At 40.7% G+C, this 20,110-nt stretch overlaps 2 protein-coding genes across 5 annotated transcripts in view; one reads left to right on the plus strand and one right to left on the minus strand.

Moving 5' to 3' along the window:
• Positions 1-20,110, minus strand: part of LOC124219149 (Mediator complex subunit 20) — a 101,334-nt gene that overhangs the window by 59,350 nt on the left and 21,874 nt on the right. The window lies entirely within an intron of this gene.
• Positions 1-20,110, plus strand: part of LOC124219012 (facilitated trehalose transporter Tret1) — a 79,141-nt gene that overhangs the window by 40,992 nt on the left and 18,039 nt on the right. The window contains exon 1 of one of the 4 annotated variants that reach the window (XM_046626229.2): positions 6,981-7,007. The exons of the other annotated variants lie outside the window; for them this stretch is intronic. Within the exon in view, the coding sequence (XP_046482185.1) occupies positions 6,996-7,007 (12 nt within the window). The 5' untranslated portion in view covers positions 6,981-6,995. Of the gene's footprint in view, positions 1-6,980; positions 7,008-20,110 lie in introns of those variants that run through there. 4 annotated transcript variants of the gene reach the window in all.

The raw sequence follows: 20,110 nt of genomic DNA on the forward strand, positions 1-20,110 counted from the left end.
TAAAGACTGAACCCATAAGGATGGGAGGCAATGGTAGCTACCTCCATGCGCGATCCGGTTGGAGTTGAGAAAACCCAAAGACGCCTACATCACATTCGCGAGGCCATCGGCGTGGGAACGAAACGGCAACCCATGGCGATGCGCCCGGCACCGGATGAACTCCATAAACGAGGAAAGTTCGAGGTCCAAAATTTACCGAATGTGTCCTGACGCGTGAATTAACGTGCATTTGAATGACGTGAATTTCAGGCACGTGATAAATCCGTAGGGTCAAACCTGGCCTAGAATTGCGTTTCCCTCGTGGTGCAAAAGGTTCTATGAATCAGTTTAACGGTTATCCGAAACTTTATAAATATTACTCAGATATAGCTAAGGTGCACCTGGGCTATGTAGAACTGAGCAGTGGGTCTCGCGAGTGTGACGTTAGTGTTTTTGGGTTTTTCCAACTAATGACTGCATAGCCTGATGCATACATTACTGAAGCAAAGTGGTCCGTCATCATCGAGTACGTGAACTTTCGACCACGGTAATAACGACGCAACTCATTGAGTACATTTTGACTCTCTTACAATATTTTTTAACCGACAATTAGTTACGTTGCTTTGTTTGAATTCACGTTTAGCTATGCGTCAACAATTAACCGGTTTATTAGATACACTTGTATCTAATAATTCAAAACTCGTGTGAACCATATTTGTGATGTTACCAGATTTTAAATAAATTACGTCGTCTGTTAAATCTTGATTTAATTCACAGACAAATACTGAGAAAATACAAGCAAATTCAGGAGAACTTGCGCCTGCCAACGCGTTATTTAACCAGTAAATCTAGCCTACGATTACTTTTCTCAACGAATGTTGAAGCCCGTCATGCCGTCGACCATAAGTGACTATTTCAGATAGCGTATCCCTCGACGTTGTCGCCTGCACCCTCGGAACTTCAGGATTCATTTCATCGTCGCATGGTCTGAGGTCAGCCTCATCGTTGTCAAAGCCAAATATTATTTCAAAGCCTTTCCTCAGGTCCTTGACTCTTGGGCGATGATTTGAAGGTGGTAAACAGTCGCTAGATTATACGCAGAAGCGTGTATAACGTATTATACACGGTATTTGTAGCCTTTTCTTCCTTTCATAATTCTTTCCTTCTTCCACTTTCATTCCGTTTTTTTTTTTCTTCATTCCTCAAAAATAACTCTACGCGCTCTCTTGTACGAGGGGTTGTCCGGTAACACTTACCTCGGCTAAGTAAAGAATGGATTTCAAAGTGTTTGTTAGTGTTGAATTCGAACTCCCCTCTCGGCTTCCGGCTGTGGAATACCCGGTTTCTAACCTCTTTGACGTTGTAACTACACCCGTATTTTACTCAGTGTTTTAGTTCAATGTTCAGACGCATTTTACTCCGCTTTCATAATCATCCAACTACCGGAAACCATTCAAGGTATGTGGATGCGGTAGGGCAAAAACCTTCAAATCCACATTCCAAAATTGACGGAAAAAAGTAACCTGCGCTTAGATAACCAAAGATACAAATTTCCAGACCAATCGTACAAAGAAAAGTGACGTGAAGCGACTGACAATGAGTTGACAACCTCCCTTACAACCTGCGAGTTCTCGGATTTTTAGGTTTTTCCAAAAATAATGTGGGATGGACTAACGAGCCAGACGGGTAAAAAACATGACGAGTTGGTCGGTTTATCATTCTGCAACGTACACATATAATAGTGATAAGATATTGAACTGAACATACAGTACTGCGTGCATGTTTGCACAGCTTGATCAGTCCAGATCCAAGTAATTTCCAAACTGTTTGTTACACACCTCGGTGGAGTTCAATACACGGGAGAGAAAGAGACATAAAGAAAAGACAGAGTTGTAGAGCGAGAAAAAGAGAGAGAGAGAGAGAGAAAGTGATCGCAGAGTGAAATTACTCGCTGTCAATTATCTACGCCCGGTGGAATTTTAATCATTTCGCCAAAATGATGGATACCGCTATCAGCCTTTGCCGCAACACACGTCGAGACAGCGAAATATATGCTTGTTTGTGATATACGTAGAGCTGTAACCACGTATCCTATTGTCAGCTCAGTTACAAAGACTCGTTAATTTTGTTCAACGTGCTTCTTGCAATTTGAATCTTATTCCGTGCCACTCGCGGGTGGGAGGGAGACTTTTTTTTCCAATACAGGGCAAGTCTCGTGCACAAATTGAATAGAAACAAAGTACGTTAACGGATAGAATTTTGAAAGCTCCTCCTAACTTTTCGACGCCACCATGAGAGTTTAGGGCGGGAGATAGACATTAAACTAAACATGGAGATGTGAAGTAAAATTTTTTTTTCCAAAGACATTTCACATACCAAGACTGATGTTAATGAGAAACCCGAGAGGAGGATTTCATGGGTCGTAAGACGGTGTTCCTGTCTTTCTCCCCCCCACCCATCTCTGAAAAGTTTTTTTCTTTTTTTTTTTCACTCACAAACCTCAATATCAGCCATCGTTAAAAGTAAACCAGATTTCAGAATAAACAAAAGTTACGAGTTTATTATTTTACCCCATCCACTATCGGCTCGACAAAACGAATTGATGAGTTTAAAAAGAAGAATAAAAACAAAAAGAAAGAGAAAGAAAGTGAAGAAAGGGAAAACCCCGAGGGCAAAAACAAAAGAAAATAAAATTGTAGCCGTTATATGCGACTTTCACGACGCGACGACAGAAAAATATAGACAATTGTATTATAAACCCGACCACTTGATCAATCGCACCGCACGATGGTAAAACGCCCACAAAAACCGTGCAATTTAACACTGAATTCTCAACGAGTGTAAACCTTCGTACCAAAGTGTGTCCGTCGAGCGTGATTAGCAAAACTGAATACCGACGTGGTTTCGAAGAATTCTAAGCCAATTGGCTCGCCCCATTGATAATACAAACAATACGTCATACGCCGCGTAGATTGAAACGAACAAATGTTTGGCCATCGCTCGGGGGCTGCGAGTCTTATGATTTTCCATGTAAAACCGCCGACGTCTATGTAATTTCCAGCGAGTCGCCGGCCGGTTAACGTGGATGCGCGTGTAGAAATAGAGAAAGAAAAAAATAAACCAAAACGAAATTATCTCTGTCTACGTGACGTAACGACCACCCGCAGCTCGGTTGCTAGTCTTCGAAAACCAGACACGAGTACGTTTTAGGGCCATTTTATGCTATGTATAGGTATACTGCGGGACCGCTACCTTGCAGGCCTCACCCCCACCCCCCTTATTTTAACTCCCCCTCCGAAGCTTGACTCGAGCGAAATGACAGACGGCTCGGCATGTGCGATGGGCGGTTCCACCTGAAAGGCAATCCAAGCCTTGTATTTTTCCACATGCCGAATATTCCGAACTTTGTACCGCTTCGTGATGGTGCACCCCCTCGGGAGTAATCCGAAACCGTGAAAGAACCAACGGAAGAGAGAGAGAGAGAGAGAGAAAGAGCGAGAACGAAAGAAAGAGAGCTAAATTAGGAGGATGAAAGAGCCTCTCTCAATTGTACGTTGCCACAGTCAAGTGTTGTAGGAATCCTAAACAGAATTAATCGAAACAATTTTCTAATCAAAAACCAAAGGCACAATGACGAAGAGATATAAAAATTCCTTCTTCTTAAGCTCGAAGCTAGAATAAAGTTTGAAAAAATCTTCTCACGCAGTTGTTAACAACCCGATTATATGCTGCTGCGGAGGGAAAAATAAGAATGGAATAAAATGTCCCGTAGGAATGTAATCCCGAGTATGATCTTAGGTGGAAGTCCCAGCTTTAATAGGAAATTAGATAGGGATCGATCTTGGAGGGGGGGTGACTTACACGTAGATCCTCCTTGAGGATGCAGGTACTTATAACAGGTACGCATTGGTCACTTGTACATATCCGGTTCTTAAGCTTGCTTTTCAACCCTGCGCACGAATATGTCATTTCCGAGGATTGCGTCCCTGACTCTTCGGGCACGTATTATAACAAAATCATGGATGAACTTAAAGCGAATGATAATTGGCCGACGTTGGTCGTTCAACCTGCGGAGGTCAAAGAGCTCCTTATGGTGGTTTCTTGTACCCAAAAATGTACCGCATCATTTCTCGATGGGATCTAATCATTGTAAAGAGGACCATTTTGAAATGCTCGGCGATTAACAAGTGCTGATATCAATATTTCGTTACAATTCTTCTTGCCATTTGTTACGGGAAAAAATGAAACAGTTTTTTCTTACGTTATTTGAAAAAAAGACTCGATACCTCCGGTTTCTCTCAGTTAGTAACGTTAAAGTTACGAAAAGTTCACCATTTTTCAACTTGGGAATGACTTTCGAGCGACTGAGTTTGCAAAATATGAGTGTATTTTGCTTATCTGACAGTTCACTTTTCTTTCTGTCCACGGGAGACTTTTCTCACAAGGATTCAGAGACAATCGTCATATTTCGACGAGATTAGATAGTTCCTCTGTATTTTCCCAGCGACATATTATCTGTTCACAAAACGCGTTGGGATTTTTTAAAAAAGATTTATAGTTAAAAGTGACTTGTCTGGTTACTTTCAGCAATAAAACGGCCACTTGAAGTCCACCGAGGCAGGCAATGCAGGCTGCCAGAAGTGAAGCAAGGAAGGGAGGTCCGATGAATGAGAATTGATTCGGAGAGAAGGGCTTTCGAAGTTTATTCAAATTCCTAGATGCTTTCTAAGTATCACGTATAAATGCCCACATCGGGTATTAGAACGCATTTTCAAGACATGCAAGTCAGAGCCGAGCCCCTGTGCTATAAGTACCTAAGACGCGTTATACACCTAAGGTATCCATTACTCTGTAACGGTACGTGAATCCGAATCACTATCTTACACGACTGACACAGCTCGGAAATTTGCATTTATATATAATTCATTGCCGTACTCGAGCAATTACATACCGCTAGTCGAGGCGTAATGTAGATCATATTATACGTCTAGTCTGATTCACCCCCTTCCGACAACCTATGCAGGATCAACTGGCGAGGGATGAGACTGTAAGAAGGGATTAGAACTTTGGAGCTAGCGTATCAAAATCATCGAATGTAGGAAAAATCGAGATAGGTAATTACTGTTTGATTCTCGAGGACGGGCGTGAAGGGTTTCTTGTATTACGAGTTCTGCTTATAGTTTCATTGATTCTTTATTTTCGACGAACGGATTAGAGAGTATTCTACAATACATGAATTTATATCGAATTTTAATTCCAGGCCGCTTTTTTATTCAACGAAAAGAACCGAGCCGAATACCAAGAATACCATTTTTAGTGTTAAATTTCGACAAGTTTCTAAACCTCTAAAAGATAAATTCTATGCGATCTTGGAAAAGACCTTGTCGACAAGAAAATTTGAAAACTGTTGACTCAATTTCTATGTCGAAACAAAAAGACTCACCAAATTTGATATTCTACGGTCATAAATCAAAACCACACACATCAGGCTATCTTAAGTGTGACTAATTGTAATCAGTTGAATCACGGTGAGGGATTATAACCTGTGACCTGTCGAAAATGCCTGACGAACGGAAGTAAAAGTTTCGATATAATCTAATCTCAACTGTTAATTCTGGTAAAAGAAAGCCTTAGAAAACCATTGAAAGAATCCTCCGCAAAGATTGAAATCAAACGCTTCATTTTTTCCTTCTTTTCCTGTCTATTCGAAGAAAAAGGGAACTCGAACTGAGGTTAAGAATAAAAAAAAAATAAATAAATAAAAGCCAAACCTCCGATTCGACAAGCACGAAAGAATAGAGTAAAAACGTGAATACATGCCTATATGTGTGTGTGTGTGTACAAATGAGAAAAAACTGATCAACTCCAAGTTCTGTCTACAGATTGAGCAAACCTCCATTTGACCACTCTACGAACAGACGTACCTACCCATGTGTCAATAATTTTTTTACGCCTAAAATTGAGAGGGGGAGGGGCGAGGACAAATGACGAGGGGGGTCACGGTTCATAACTGGTTTGATTAAAAAAATCTTTCATCCGAGTAGCGGGCGAGTGAGTCTGTTTCGAATGGGCAAGGAGTACCTGGTCGTCTTCCCGTCTCCTCTCATCCCCCTCCCTCCCAGCATCTTTTCCCCGCTCCCCTCGTCGATGGACCGTCGTCGTCGTCCCACCTCTTCCACTCCGGGGTATTTTAGATTAATCTCCGTGTGCGTGACTGCGTGATGATAGGCGGGTGTATGGGTGAGAGAGCAGTACCGTGAAACGTGCCGAGCGGGAACGAAACCCTATAAGCAGAGCTCTCTCGGAGGCAAAGCCACCGTCAGTGCAGCGATGGTCACCCGACTGCGGACTAGTCAGAGACTGTCAGCCTCGTCCAGAGAGCGTGCGAGTCGGTTCGTCGCGTTCCTCGACAAAACTCTCTCTCTCTTTCTCTCGATTCAAAGCTCTGGGACTCCCTCTTCTCGGCTTTTGCCTTAATTGCTAATCTCGGTATTATCCCCCTTCCACCTTCCATCAGCCTCGCGTTTCAATCGCAAATCGCTTTATTGTTATCTCGCATCTCCTGTCGATTCGGCCGATCCTTCTTCCCGTCCTCCTGCTTACCTCTGTATCCTGCCGACCTCGGTCATTTCGAATCGTTTCGTCGGTGTGATTAGAAAAGTGTGCGATATAAACAGTTTTGTGAATTGATTGCGGAAACAGTCGTTGTTAATAGTGGAATCTTTAATTTCAATGTTCGACTGCCGTGTCGTGTCGACGGTTCTTTAATGTCGTGTCAAATTATTCCCAATGACAGCTCGTATTCTACTCGACCTCGAACATCGGTGTGTGTGAGGGGACGTTTATTAACCGATAAATCGAAGCTTTTCACCGTCTGTTCGTAGCGATCTGTCGTTTATGCTCGCGTTACAATACCCAACGATTGTACGATTGTACCGAACGTAAACATTTGCGCGTGCCGTAAGGAGAGAAGAAAGTTTAGTGCGAATAACCGAGCACGTGGAGACGCGCGTCAAATGTGCTTTCATGTGAGTATATCTATAATCTGCAGTCATTGGGTCACGATCCGGAATTACTCCTGGTCGGAATCAATCGTTTTTTCTCAACGTAGGATCAAATACATACAGGTGAAAATATGGAAAGGTCAGAATATAGAATGCCAAAATGTAGATTTATCAAAATTCTACTCAATAATATATAATCGTACACAGATTCTAGATTTTGCCATTCTATCTTACGATCTCTCTACATTTTCAATTTTCTATACATGAACTTTCTACGGTTTAGATTTTCGCGTCTTTGAAAAGTCCTTCTATCGATCGGCCATTCTAGTTTTTTAACACCACACAAATATATGTTTTTCCGAATGTAGAATTATTAACTCAACTCAACAACATGTATTTCCCGTACATAACATTTCACACACGAATTGCTGTTTCCTCGATATCCATCCACGTAGCACGTGAGCGTTGTTTGCACCGGAGGAAATTTCAACTTAACCGCAAAACGGTACTTGATAAGATGACAAAGAAATAGGAACCGTGCTAGAAAAATTCTTTCAGCACATATCTCTTAAGGGGAATTGTAAAAATAAATCGAGAAAACTAAACAATCGCAAAACTTTCACTATAATATTCGTAAAGTTTTGTTTACTGAAAAAAATAACTATTCGTTGCACAACTGCAGTTCCCTGAATCCAAGCGAAGACGAGGTCTATTAGATATACGATTGGGACTTAAAACTGTTTGTCTATAAGCGCTTATCACATGGTAGCCACGGATGGAATAACTTATATACTTATACACAGGCATAATCGGGGTGTTAGAAAAAGCGGCGTGTTCTAATCCCTGATTCAACTCAAGATTAGGTTTATATGCCCAAGCCTTCGTGTATACAGAACTGCATGCGTGTAAAGGAACGTGGAAGTGCAGTCGGAGTGGATGAAATACCAGCCGAAATGTTTGTCTAAAAGTAACAAATCTAGGCACACGACTGAAGCAGCAGCGAGTTGGGAGAGATACGCGTGATTCCGGCGTCATATAAGCGTGGAGTGAAAAATGGATTTCGAAAGAATTTTTATCGTCTCTCGGTGATATAATAACTGCAGTGAAAACGCGTGAGGCTGCATACGTGCGAGCGGAAATTATCAGGACAACAGAACCCTCGCAGGAACGCTAATTAATATACGTGAACGTATAACTAACACAATCGCACGTGAACTACATTTGAAAAGGGAGATGAATTAATTAATTCAACCGCAAATCGTCGCTACGTTTACGATTCTGGGCAGCGATAAGTGCGGAAAAAAAAAGAGAAAGACGGGGAGAAAGAGAGAGAGAAAGGAATTGACAGAGTAAGAAAGTAAATAAAATCCACCAGAGATTTCCCGAAATCGTCGATTTTTATCTAAAGCTGGGAAAACTGAATGAATTTTACGCAGTAAAAGAAGTATTTAATCAAAAGCTTTTTTTCCTGTAACTTTCTGTCGCGAGTAAGCGGATGTAGATTCTCACGACTTGGCGTCGGTTTTATCCAGGGCCAGAGAGAATCGGCACGAATTCCAAAATATTTCGCAAGGTCGTGATCAGGGAAAGAGCTAACGGAGACCGAATTGTGGTATTCGGCGTATTTCCTGGGACGATATACGAAAATAGCTATCAATGATGCTTTCACGTTTCGCGCGTCAGGTTTGTAGACCTCGACTATAAACGGTGGAATCTGTTACACGATCGTTGCATCAGGATTCATAGATCCATCGGAATATGTAATAAATCAGAGAGTGAAATCCACCCAAGAAGTTTCGCAGTTTATAGATCAAACCTAACGATAAGTACGCGTGAATAATATTTATGGTCAAAACTGATTGCAGCTTTGTTCGGTCCGGGGGCCTAAAAATACATGTACTCACGGGGTTTGGTCTTCATCAGAGCTGGAGCAGTGAATATGCCGAGAATATACGAATAGATCATGCGGAGCTGTTACTGAATCCTATCACTTGCCGATATCGATCTTGATCCCGAGTTGAAAATCGCCCGCGAAGATTCGAGCGCATCGTGACTGGCAACTCGAGTTTGCCACAGGGTTACAGTGTTTCTAAATATACTGGTAAACAAACAGTGCAGTGTGCAGGTCTTTATCGGTGCAGGAAAAGAACGTCGAGTGATACTTCCGACAAGGTTAGCAACTGAAATAGATCATCGTTGTTCTCTTGGCCTTAAACTGACCCCGTTGTTGCACCTTCTCTTCGAGCTGCACTTCGTTACGCAGGCTCGGATACCCGATGACGTTAACTTTTCGAAACATATTCATATGCGTCAGAATGTAGGAGAAATAATCTGTGGCGAGATTTTTTCCTGTGTCAAAATTATTACGGAAGTTTGGCGTATTGGATGAGTTTGATTTTGTCGAAAGTTACGCTGATCGTGCGACAAGATATCGTGTACTTGTACTTATTCGGTCTTAACAGGAAGTTCGGCTTAGTTACAATTACGAGACAGAATCCACTGATATAATAAATTTGAACGATAATTAGTGCAGCCTATTTTCTTGTAACTTGCAACAAGTTGAGATTAGACTTGAGAAGTAACTTTATAAAGATGTTGAGAATTCACATTAATTACTCATTCGTTTCTTAGTTTTCGTTGTATACTTTTATTAATGTTATTACAATTTTTTTTTTTTTTTTTTTTTCAGAATAATTAACGATAATTATGAGCGTAATAAAATGTAAACACATACACATACTTTCAAGACAGCTAACGCGGCGTTTAAACTTAGATACTTGGATGTAAAGTTTCATTACTTGATAAACGAACGATGAGAATCCAACCGAATACGAATGTTCGAGTATAGTTGAAACGGAGCATTAGAGAGTTGGGAGGGCGGGAAATCCGGAGATTAGAGATTCAAGGATTGATAAGCGACCCTGCATCTTCGACAAATATTCTGCGGAATGGGTGGCTATTGAAACTTCAAAGGCAGAACTTCGACGGCTCTCATCCTCTCTAACTTCTCAATTTTCATTCCTCTCGCTCTCTCTCTCTCTTTCTATTTGTTCTTTATCCTCGGTCGACTTTCACTCACCGAAGATGACCGGAATTTAGGAATTTCAAAGTGACGAAATATCGTAGTAAAAACACAGAGGCGTGAAATGGAAGGCAAAGTGAAAAACCGAGGACTCAGACTGGCACGTGTTACAGAAAAAATAAATACGCTATCAACGTTTCAATCTCGCTCTCAGCACTCGCGCAACTGCGCAATCACTTGCGCACAATGCTGTAATCGCACGTTGTTCGTTCACAGACTTCAATTTTTTTTTATTTATCCATCACAATACTCGTCAGTCATCGTTTTTCCACGCACACGGATCGAGAATAAGCGGTAAAATATGTTCCTCGCATTAACCGCAAGTTCGACGAATAAGAGTGTCTTTTACTAGAAATTTTTTTTATTATATCGCTAAACCGCAAAAGGTTAGGTATGATATACACGATACGAGCAGCATCGCTGTCTCGACCGAGATCCACTATGACTTTGATATCCGTTTTAGCCTCCTGAATCAGTCATGGAAACGAAACGTGCAGAGTTACGAAACAATGTGCAGAATCCCGCACGTATATAAACACGTGTACGTATACGGTACGTATGTATTACACGCGGTTCAAAGAAGAACTGCAAGAAGACCGCGAGCAGTCTGCGTTTCCACTTTGGCCTGGAAAAGAGAGAGAGAGAGAGAGAGAGAGAGAGAGAGAGGGAGAGAGGGAGAAAAAGGAGGAGAGAAACTCCGACAGAGGGAACTGGGACCTTTAATCTCCTGCAAGCAAAGGGTGCCCTGACCGCGACGGGATGAATATGCAAAAATCCCTAACCATTGTAGCTCGATGTTTGGTGTTTGGTAGTAAGCTCCTCTTAAATATTCAGGGAAAAAAAATCTGGAACGTGCTCCATTTTCACAATGAGCCACCGTTAGTTGCAACGCGATTCTGTACAACAGCTAAGCAGCGTGCCGGTCGTTGTCGTTGTCGTGGAATTTTGAAAAAACCGAGGCAAGGATTCGTTTTTGCCAAAAGCAAACAAATGAAAAAAAAAAAGAGGACGGGACAAACAATTACACGTGCAGGATTGCTCGAAATGTATGCAAAGGCGTATTTTTGTATCTAGATTCTTCTTTAGATCTTCTTAATTAGGATCGAAACGTGTGACTGGAATTTTGTGAAACTAGTCGGTGTTTTATTTTTCACAGAAAAAATGTCCGCCTTTCTTGTCTGACTTATGAGAGTGAAAATTGAACTTTAACTTCGAAACGCATTAAAGGAGTTCAAACCTACTTCATGATTCGATATTGCAATTGTGTATGTAACGCTTTTCAACGTACCATGTTTATTTATTTATTTATTTTTTTTTTTTATTTGTTTGATGTTTTCAAAGGTGGATAACATTCGTCTTGAACAAATTGAAGTTACAAGATCACAGACAGCTGAAAAAACGCGAATATTGTACACGTATGTAATTTTCTTTCTTTTCTTTTCTTTTTTTTTTTTTAACAAATTTCCTCAACTATTTCCCCGACGAAACTTCCATACGTCTGTCACAAGATTGATAAATTACGACAGCTCGAGTGGCAGCTAGCAAATTGGTTGAAGAAACCTACTTTTCTTTCTCATCATCTTCCGCCTAGGAACAAATCGGAATGAATCGGAATGAAGCCAAACAAGGGTCTAGTCCGTGTCTTTCTGGGCCGATGACAACTGGACGTTGAACGTCGCGACGCGGTATTTACGTGAAAGCAAAACGTCGCGTCGTTGAGACGGAGCAAAAACCCCGGTCAAAACATGTTCAGGAATAAAAGTCATTGTCGTTATAAAATTAAAAAAATGGCAAACTAACAACATCACGTCCTCAAGGTAGTAAAAAATTGTAAGTAATCTGTGTACATTCTACTCTTTAATACACTTGTTCTATAATTTAGCCATTTTCTATGAAAAAGTCATATATTACACACGCAACTTAATCTCAGTGTCAAGATTCAAACAACGTGTCTACAAACATGATACGATTCGTAATGCAGTTTAAGAATATTATAAACTAATTACAAGACAGCGTTAACAAGAAAAACAAAATTTCCTGTCAAACGATAATTTTTTTTTTTCTTTTTTAATTAATGATAGCCTGACGATGCTCGGCTGGTTCCGGCCGAAACATCGCAAAGACAAATAACTTTGAATAAAAATATCTATCATGTCCAAACTCGACGAACAAATTTGCTTACAATTAGTTACATACAACAAAGCTACGACAAGCTGTTCAGCGGTGAAAAATTTTCGCGCAAATTTACGTACATATATATATATATATATATATATATATATATATATATATATATATAAAGTGTGTGCAAAAAACGGCGGGATGATTTCCGGAGGTTTAGCACGTGGCGTTGCGTCGTCTATACTCGTACGCCAAATGCGGACAATGGATAGAGGAACTTTTGTTCCGATATACGTGAATCTCAGTGCGTGCGTGCGTTTCGAGTTTTCGGGCCGTGAGTCGCGTGGCTGACGTGCTAATGAAAGGGCTCGAAGAGAAGGCTGCCACCCTTCTCCGCCTTTCAAATCAACCCCGCAAATCACGGGCAGACGTAGTGAAAACGCTACCTAAAAATGCAAAAATCGCCGTGTTTCGCAATTTCCAACGATTCTCAGAAATACAGTAGACTGTGAATTAATTAGTGGCTCCAATAATTGGAAAAGGTTTAGTTACAATATTTCGCAGTTTCAATCTCTACTGACTAATTTGAAAATATTGCAAAGCAGAGATTGGGTTTCATCCGTGTTTCTTTACAGATCTAACGTTCACGAATTCTAATCAGTTCACCTTCCGATATACGGTGAATGGCTTATAGTGTGTACGGAGAGATATGACATTGAAAAATTACCATCTTCGTAATTAACAAATCGGATGTTCCTCCAACGGTGACATTTATGTTCCCATCGATTACGTTGCGTTTTACTTACGGTTATGGTAATAACTTACAGGAAACGAATTTAGCAATTGGAACCATGCGGTTATATTCGTTGTAATTCAACGCGTCGTCTTTTAGAATGGAATCGAATTGAGGCTACTACTATCACCGTAAGATGTGTCTTGTGAGTCAGTCAAACAAGTCGTTAAACTCGTCGTAAAATCGACCGAACGATCGGCGACTTGTAACATGTGGCGACTAAAAATGTTGGTGAGAAAAAAAAAAAAAAAAAAAAAAAAGAATGAAACATATGGTGTGAAAAGAGATAAATAAAAAAAAGAAAAAAAAAATGGACGCGAGTAAACACAAATTTTATGTCTCTGGCGTATATTTTTAGTCAGAGTCGATGCAGTAAATTTCGATGAATTATTCGTTACAATCAATTTCAGAGACAATTTTGAAACCATATATTATTTTGTTTTGTATTATTTCTCACTTCCTGTTTCCCTTCCGTCAACTTCAATCATCAATTATTGATTCCTTTCGCAACTACCACCGCCATTATTTTCACTATTAATGTTATTACCACGATTGCGAATAGGATGAATATTCCGGGAGCAGCGATATCCGTATAAACCTCCATCCGATATTACGGATAAGCCGATCAGGATATATAGTTATTGGCATTGAAGTACGTCAATTTCGCAGCTATAAGGCTTATCAATAAGCTCGACCATCCGAAAAAGATTATCTGAAAATCATTCGAGTGATATTTTAATAACCACCGGCACGTTTTTATAAAATTTCTCTACGCAAACTGCAGCGGTGCGATCACGATTTCAAAATATGTACGCGTACTTGAAGGAGGAAATCGAGAGAACGAAACTTTTCCGATAATTTTCATAACGGAGAACATTTTGCGCGGTATATTTAAACAATATCCGTGATCGAAAAATCCTGAAAATTCTTAGCGATGCCTTGCATTGAGAATCCCTGATGGCTAGGTACATGGTGCATATCTATGTATAGTATGTATGTGTGCGTGTATGCATATATACATGTATATATATATATATATGTACACAAGTCATACACGCAGCTTCTGGCGTCCTGAGGTAATCCCGAATAATACGATTACGTCTAAACAGAGACTCGGAGGAGAAGTCACCCGTGATCTCGGTTTCCGATAGTAATTCGCGATCCGGCCCTTTTACTACTAACGGAAAACAAGTAATCCCCTACCTCCGAATCGTGATGAAAAAAACGTCGCCATGTATTGAACTTACATATGTGTATTATACATACACAATAGGGTGGTTCATTTTTAAATGTTAAGCTTTTATTTTATTTCAAAGTGTGATATGAAAAATTTATCACAAACAGTGAAAAAATAATTGTCGTAAAGCCTGTAGGCAGTAGGAAAATATTTGTAGGTCACTAGCAATTATTTTTATATTTTTTATTTAATTTTATGTGTACACGAACTTGTATGTATATATATATGTGTATATATACGTACATATATGTGTATATATATATATATATATATATATATTAGTTTATTCTTTTCGCATCGTGGTCCGATTAATCATTGTTGGTAAAAATCAGTACAGAAAACGAGATAGGGACATTAAAATGACGCGGATACGAGTATTTCGGTAACAAAAACTGTTGTCCAAATTTCTCCGAGACGATTAATCTTTCGGATGAAGGGCGAGAACAGCCAACTGCGGAATTGTTAGGCGCAGTTTGCTGTTGATTGGTGAACGATTAATTGGACCGCGAAAAGAAAAAAAAAACTAATATATATATAATAAATAAAAAATACCACAATAATTGGTAATGACCTCTAAATATTTTCTCACCTCCTCCAGACGTTGCGACAATTTTTTGTTTGTCTGTATTTGTCTCAAATTTTTTGCGTGGCACCGTAAAAAAGAAAAGAAAAACGTTGAAAAGTGAAGCACCCTGATATGTAATTGCAAGTATCACGTCGTTTCCGTAAGTTTAAGCCATTTTCCCAAAATCGCCACTGCTCGACTCGTTCGATCGACGATAATTTCCCTCGTATAAGAAGCAAACGTAAACTTGTCAGTTCGCCTTCGGCTGCGGACGCTTGCTGCACAGGGGCGAGAAAGTGCTCGGCAAAGAAGCCCGTGTTTGCTCCAAGGATTTTCCTCACGTAGGTATACATATACGGGTACACCGATCGAGAAGTCTGACAAATATTTACCCCGAAAAAGAGGAGGAGAAAGTGTTGGAGTCGCCCTGGCTGACTGCGGATATGTTTTCCTTTTTCTTACATGCGTGCTTGTTGTCTTTTTCGGAGTCACGAGATAAGCTCGTTTCCTTATCAAGGGATTGATGTGCGTAAAGATTGAATTAGGGTCCTCGGACTCGTCTCGTCTCGCGATGAAAACATCTCATTTACCTCGTCATCGGTTATATCTTGCCGATAGCCACGAGTGGCACTAGAGATGTTGATAATTCTTTGAATCTTCTTGATGGAAGACGACTTATCACGTTGTATTTATATTATTTATCGGAGAAGGTATTTCACTTCTTCAGAAATCGTTCTCGGGAAATTCGATATGATTTTTTAAACAAAAAATTGACAGACTGTTTTAAGTCGGATTCGAAGTCGGGAAAGAAAATTTGAAACCGCGTTGAAAGATTTTTATGAAATTTCACGAAATTGTCGAGGCTATCTTGTATGAGGACAGTTGCGAAAACATTTATATTTTCCCACTCAGTTTCTCGCCTCCGTTTCTCAACACGTGCACAATTCGTTCCCCATGTGAATTCAATTTGAAACAAGTCCGAGTACCCAGAAACGAAATTCCAAGTTTATACTGAAGGAGACGAATGAGGTTCGCTACAGAAACTCGCACAACGTGGTTAAATCCTATGGAACTAATTGGAGAAAGAAGATTTGGTGTCCAACTCGTTACAGTCGCAGGATGAACTGAGTAACTGATGAATATAATAAAAAAAAAAAAAAGGTTGCAAGATAAAAAAAGAAAATGATCCTTTATGCTCGTCGTGTCGTCGACTTATTTTCGAAAAGTAAAAAAAGAAGTAAAAAAACGAAAAACTTTTCACCGAATGAAATTCCCGAGGTGTTTGGGTTCAAGAAATTGTGAAAAGACGCAGCTGAGCAAATACCAAAGATCCTCGGTGATATGTTGATGATATTTAACGAGTGGTTAATAACCGTAAGACAAGTTTAGCAGTAGACGTTAACCTCATAGGTACAACTGTGCGTATATAATAAAAGTTGTAAGTTATACCGATAGCGGGTATTACGTCGTTAAACGAGTATCGTAGATTAAGCGAGTGTGTAAGAAAGCAAATGAATATATCTTGGCAGTCGGTAGATTTTCGCATGATATGTAGTAAACGCTACACGAGCGTGAAAGCCGAGCTAAATGTATATATAATAATAAGTGTAACCCGCAATTATTCCTCCCCCCCCCCCATTCATTCGTCGTATAATGTTCAACTGGACGTTTTGCGTAGATAATACAAGTAGTTTCTGCTAACCCGGATAAAGAATAGTCAGCAAACACGTGAATATAGACCGTTATACGTTACACTTTGCGGAGTATGTAAAATACGCGCTCCATGCGACATGTGCACAAGTCACTCTGGTTGAGGTTTATACTGCGACTGCAAGTTTACGACGAGACCGATGTAGATAGACCAGATTCGCAGTAGGAAGGAAGGAAGGAAAAAAAAAACACCCCCTACACTGACCAACCACGGAATATTTGCACGGTAGAAAATGAGCAGGAGAAAATTTCCCTGCGGCGCGAATTTTACACGCGGTCGTAAATTAGGCCGGTAAAATTTGCAAGTGAAAAAAAAAAGAAAACACGCACAGTGAACCTGGAACGGAAAATTACAACTCTTCTTTTTCTATTTCTATTTCGCTCCCATGACTAACGATTCTGCCCTAACGAAAAAACAAACCCTCAACTTTTTTCTCAAGAGAATTTAGCATTATCACAGATTGGTTGTGGGTGAGAATTTACTCCTGAGATAGGTTTTTTTTCTTTTTCTTTGGGTTGCATACTCGCTGTTTTGAAACACGCGTAAGGTACACACGACACTTTCGATAATTAATACGGAAATGACGAAAGTCTCATGAATACACTAAGAGAAGTCATACGAGCGTTGAGCAAGGGTTGAAAAATGGTAAAATCGCTTTCTCCGGTTGACACTTTTCCCGAAGCACCGGTAGCAGCAGCAGCAAATATCACGGACTGAACCGTGATAAAGACGCGCGGTATCAAACTGCATTTATACCTATCGATGGATTGCAGCGAATAGAAGAAATAGTATATCCACACGTGTTGCAGGACAGACAACCGCTGCAGCAAACGTCGGATTAACTCCTACGATATATGCGAGGGCGTGACTCTACGGCGTGTAATTAGTTTCGCAATAAAACAAACATCTTGTATATACTCAGCACGCGGGGTGACTGGGATCAACGATATAAAGTGCATTCCGATATCCGACGCGCTCGAACCAATGCAGTGCGAATTCCGGACGCGTTGAGGCGTTGAAGAGTTAAAAAAGACCAAAAAAAGAATTACAATAAAAAATTGACACCGTCGCGATGTTAGTACAGCCCCGTGACCGGCCTTATAACGAGAGACGATTGCCTTTCATTTTTCTTCTCCTTCAAAGCGGCGAAACTGCTGAAAATTCACTCTTAATTGGCCACTGAACTCGGGATTTACAATTACGTACCAATGCCGATCTCCTCCAGTGGCGTCTTCGCGGCTCCAGCTGGCCTGCACTTATACACCGAAACGTCAGACTCAAGTCTCCTTAAGAGTATATTTACGAGTTCTCTGCACTCCCAGAGACGGTTGTAATAAATATAGTTTATTACACGCGAATGCACGCCGAATTGCGTCTCGAAGAAATTACTCTTGCTTGCGGAGGCAAATTTTTACCGTTGACAATAACCGCGATGTCTCACTGCCGTGCTATGCTTGTTGTAAACGGAATAGCGATAGTTGGAATTTTTGATTCGATTAAACCTCGCGTTTCGTTCAGCGACTTGGTTAATTTATGAAAATTGATCGTGCATGCAGCGAATATAATTGAGTGAATATAAGTATCAAATAAAGTCAATCACTGACCGAGATCGTTTCTAAAATCTGGTCAATTTCAACGCATGTTAAATTTCCCGCGCAAAATGAGAAGTAAATTACTACGAGGTGCGTACAAAGTGCGTCGTCTCTCGAGTAGGTATTATCGCGTGTCTGAAATCTCTCACGTTTGCAGAGATTCGCTCGACAGAGAAACGCGGCTAATCGCTGATTCGTTAATTGCGCTTCGGAACCATCGCGGTGAATGCGACACGCGTTTATTCCCGTATCCTCTTCGACTTTGCAACTTCCGCGTACGATATTTCGTACGATGATTCTTTACGAGTTGAAACGCACGACACACAAACGACAAATAAAATATCACGCAAAGGTGAAGCGACAAAGAAAGCCAAAACTGATATTTGAACATATCACTTACGGGGGGGGATGAATCTGACCGAATGAAGAATGCCTCCGGCCGATAAGTATAAAGATAGTGTAAGAAAAAAAGAAGGGAATCGTATCACCCTAAATAACATACAAAACGCAACAATTACGCGGATCATTTCCCCCGGAGTACTGCATAATATATGTACACGTACAAAAGTTGCGCAATTTCTAGCTACCGGGCTCATTTCTCACTCCCCTTCCTGTCCCGCAGTACATAACTCTCTTCTTGCTGTTCCGGTGATCCGTCTGTGCCGGGAACGCGTTTATTTCACCCACGTACCTATAATACTGTAGCGGTGTGACCGAGAATAAGAGAGAAAAAGAGAGAGAGAGAGAGAGAGAGAGAGAGAGAGAGAGAGAGAGAGAGATGGGGGAAGGGGGGTGGCGGTGGGTGGATCGCGAAGCGTTTCTCACGTGTGTAGAGCATGCCGCACCTATAACACACTTAGAAACCCGCTCTGAACACGTGCCGATCCCCTGCAGCACGTTTTCAGTGCAGCGTCGAGGAGCGACCAGCAGTCGTCAAAACGAAAGGAAACGAACGGTCGAATTGTTATCAGAGCGAAAGGTCGGAAACAAAGGGTCGATTGAGAAACGGGTGACCGCCTCCGATTAAACGTCCGGCCAAATCGGGCACCGACTCTTGTAACATCCCACGCTAGTGGGATATTTATCGACGAGGTGACGCGATACCTTGACGAGTGGGTTGTTTGACGTCTTAACGTTGCGAATTGTCAATGTTGACGAATAGATCAAGGAAAAATCGGTGTGGTTGTGTGTGAAACAAATGAAACGATAAGGAAATTAGTTGTGAACAAAACGAAAGTACCGAGCAAAGGGAAGATGTCGTCTCTCGAATTTCTACATTCCACTTTATCTTATTACGGTTAATTAATTATTTGGTTCGTTGCGAGAAGTTTCATCGATTCATCTCAAGATAAATTGGTAATGTGCTTAAGATTTTTGCGAGTTTTGAAATCGATAGCTGGTGGTTAAATCCTGGTTTTTAGTTCTCTGGAAGACTTTTCCTCTTGGGTAAACTAAAGTTGCCAGAATCTCTCCGATGAACTTTTACAACAGAGATGGAACGCCTTATTGAATAATGAATTCGCATAAACTATTCCAGCGCACTTGATGATACCAGCGATACGAAATTCGTAAATAACTTTATTCGCTATTCACAAAACGTCTCCGTTATTCCAACATACTTTACCGAATCCCTTGTCCTCTCTTTCCGCAACAATCCCGTGAAAAAAAGAGTTGCTTATCAAACTTGAACTTGTTTTCCATCAATCAAACATTTAAAAATCACTCTAGATTAACTTAAAACTAATTTACGAACTATAAACCAACGAACAAGCCTTTCTTACACACCCTGTATTCACTAACGTGAAATAGTAATGCATGGGGTGGGAAATGGTACGAGGAGGAGGAGGAGGAGGAAACGTGGTGCGGGATCCGCAGCCAGTCATTGACACCTTTTCTCTCTCGGGTCGCGGGACAAAGTCGAACGAACGTAGGTATGCACGTAGGTATACCGAAATAAACGAGACGGTGAAAAAAATAAAAATCGTCTAGCTCAGCTGGTATAACGAAAGCAAAAGTACGTAAGTAA

This window comes from Neodiprion pinetum, chromosome 1 (genome assembly GCF_021155775.2).
Source record: "Neodiprion pinetum isolate iyNeoPine1 chromosome 1, iyNeoPine1.2, whole genome shotgun sequence".
Lineage (NCBI taxonomy): Eukaryota > Metazoa > Arthropoda > Insecta > Hymenoptera > Diprionidae > Neodiprion > Neodiprion pinetum.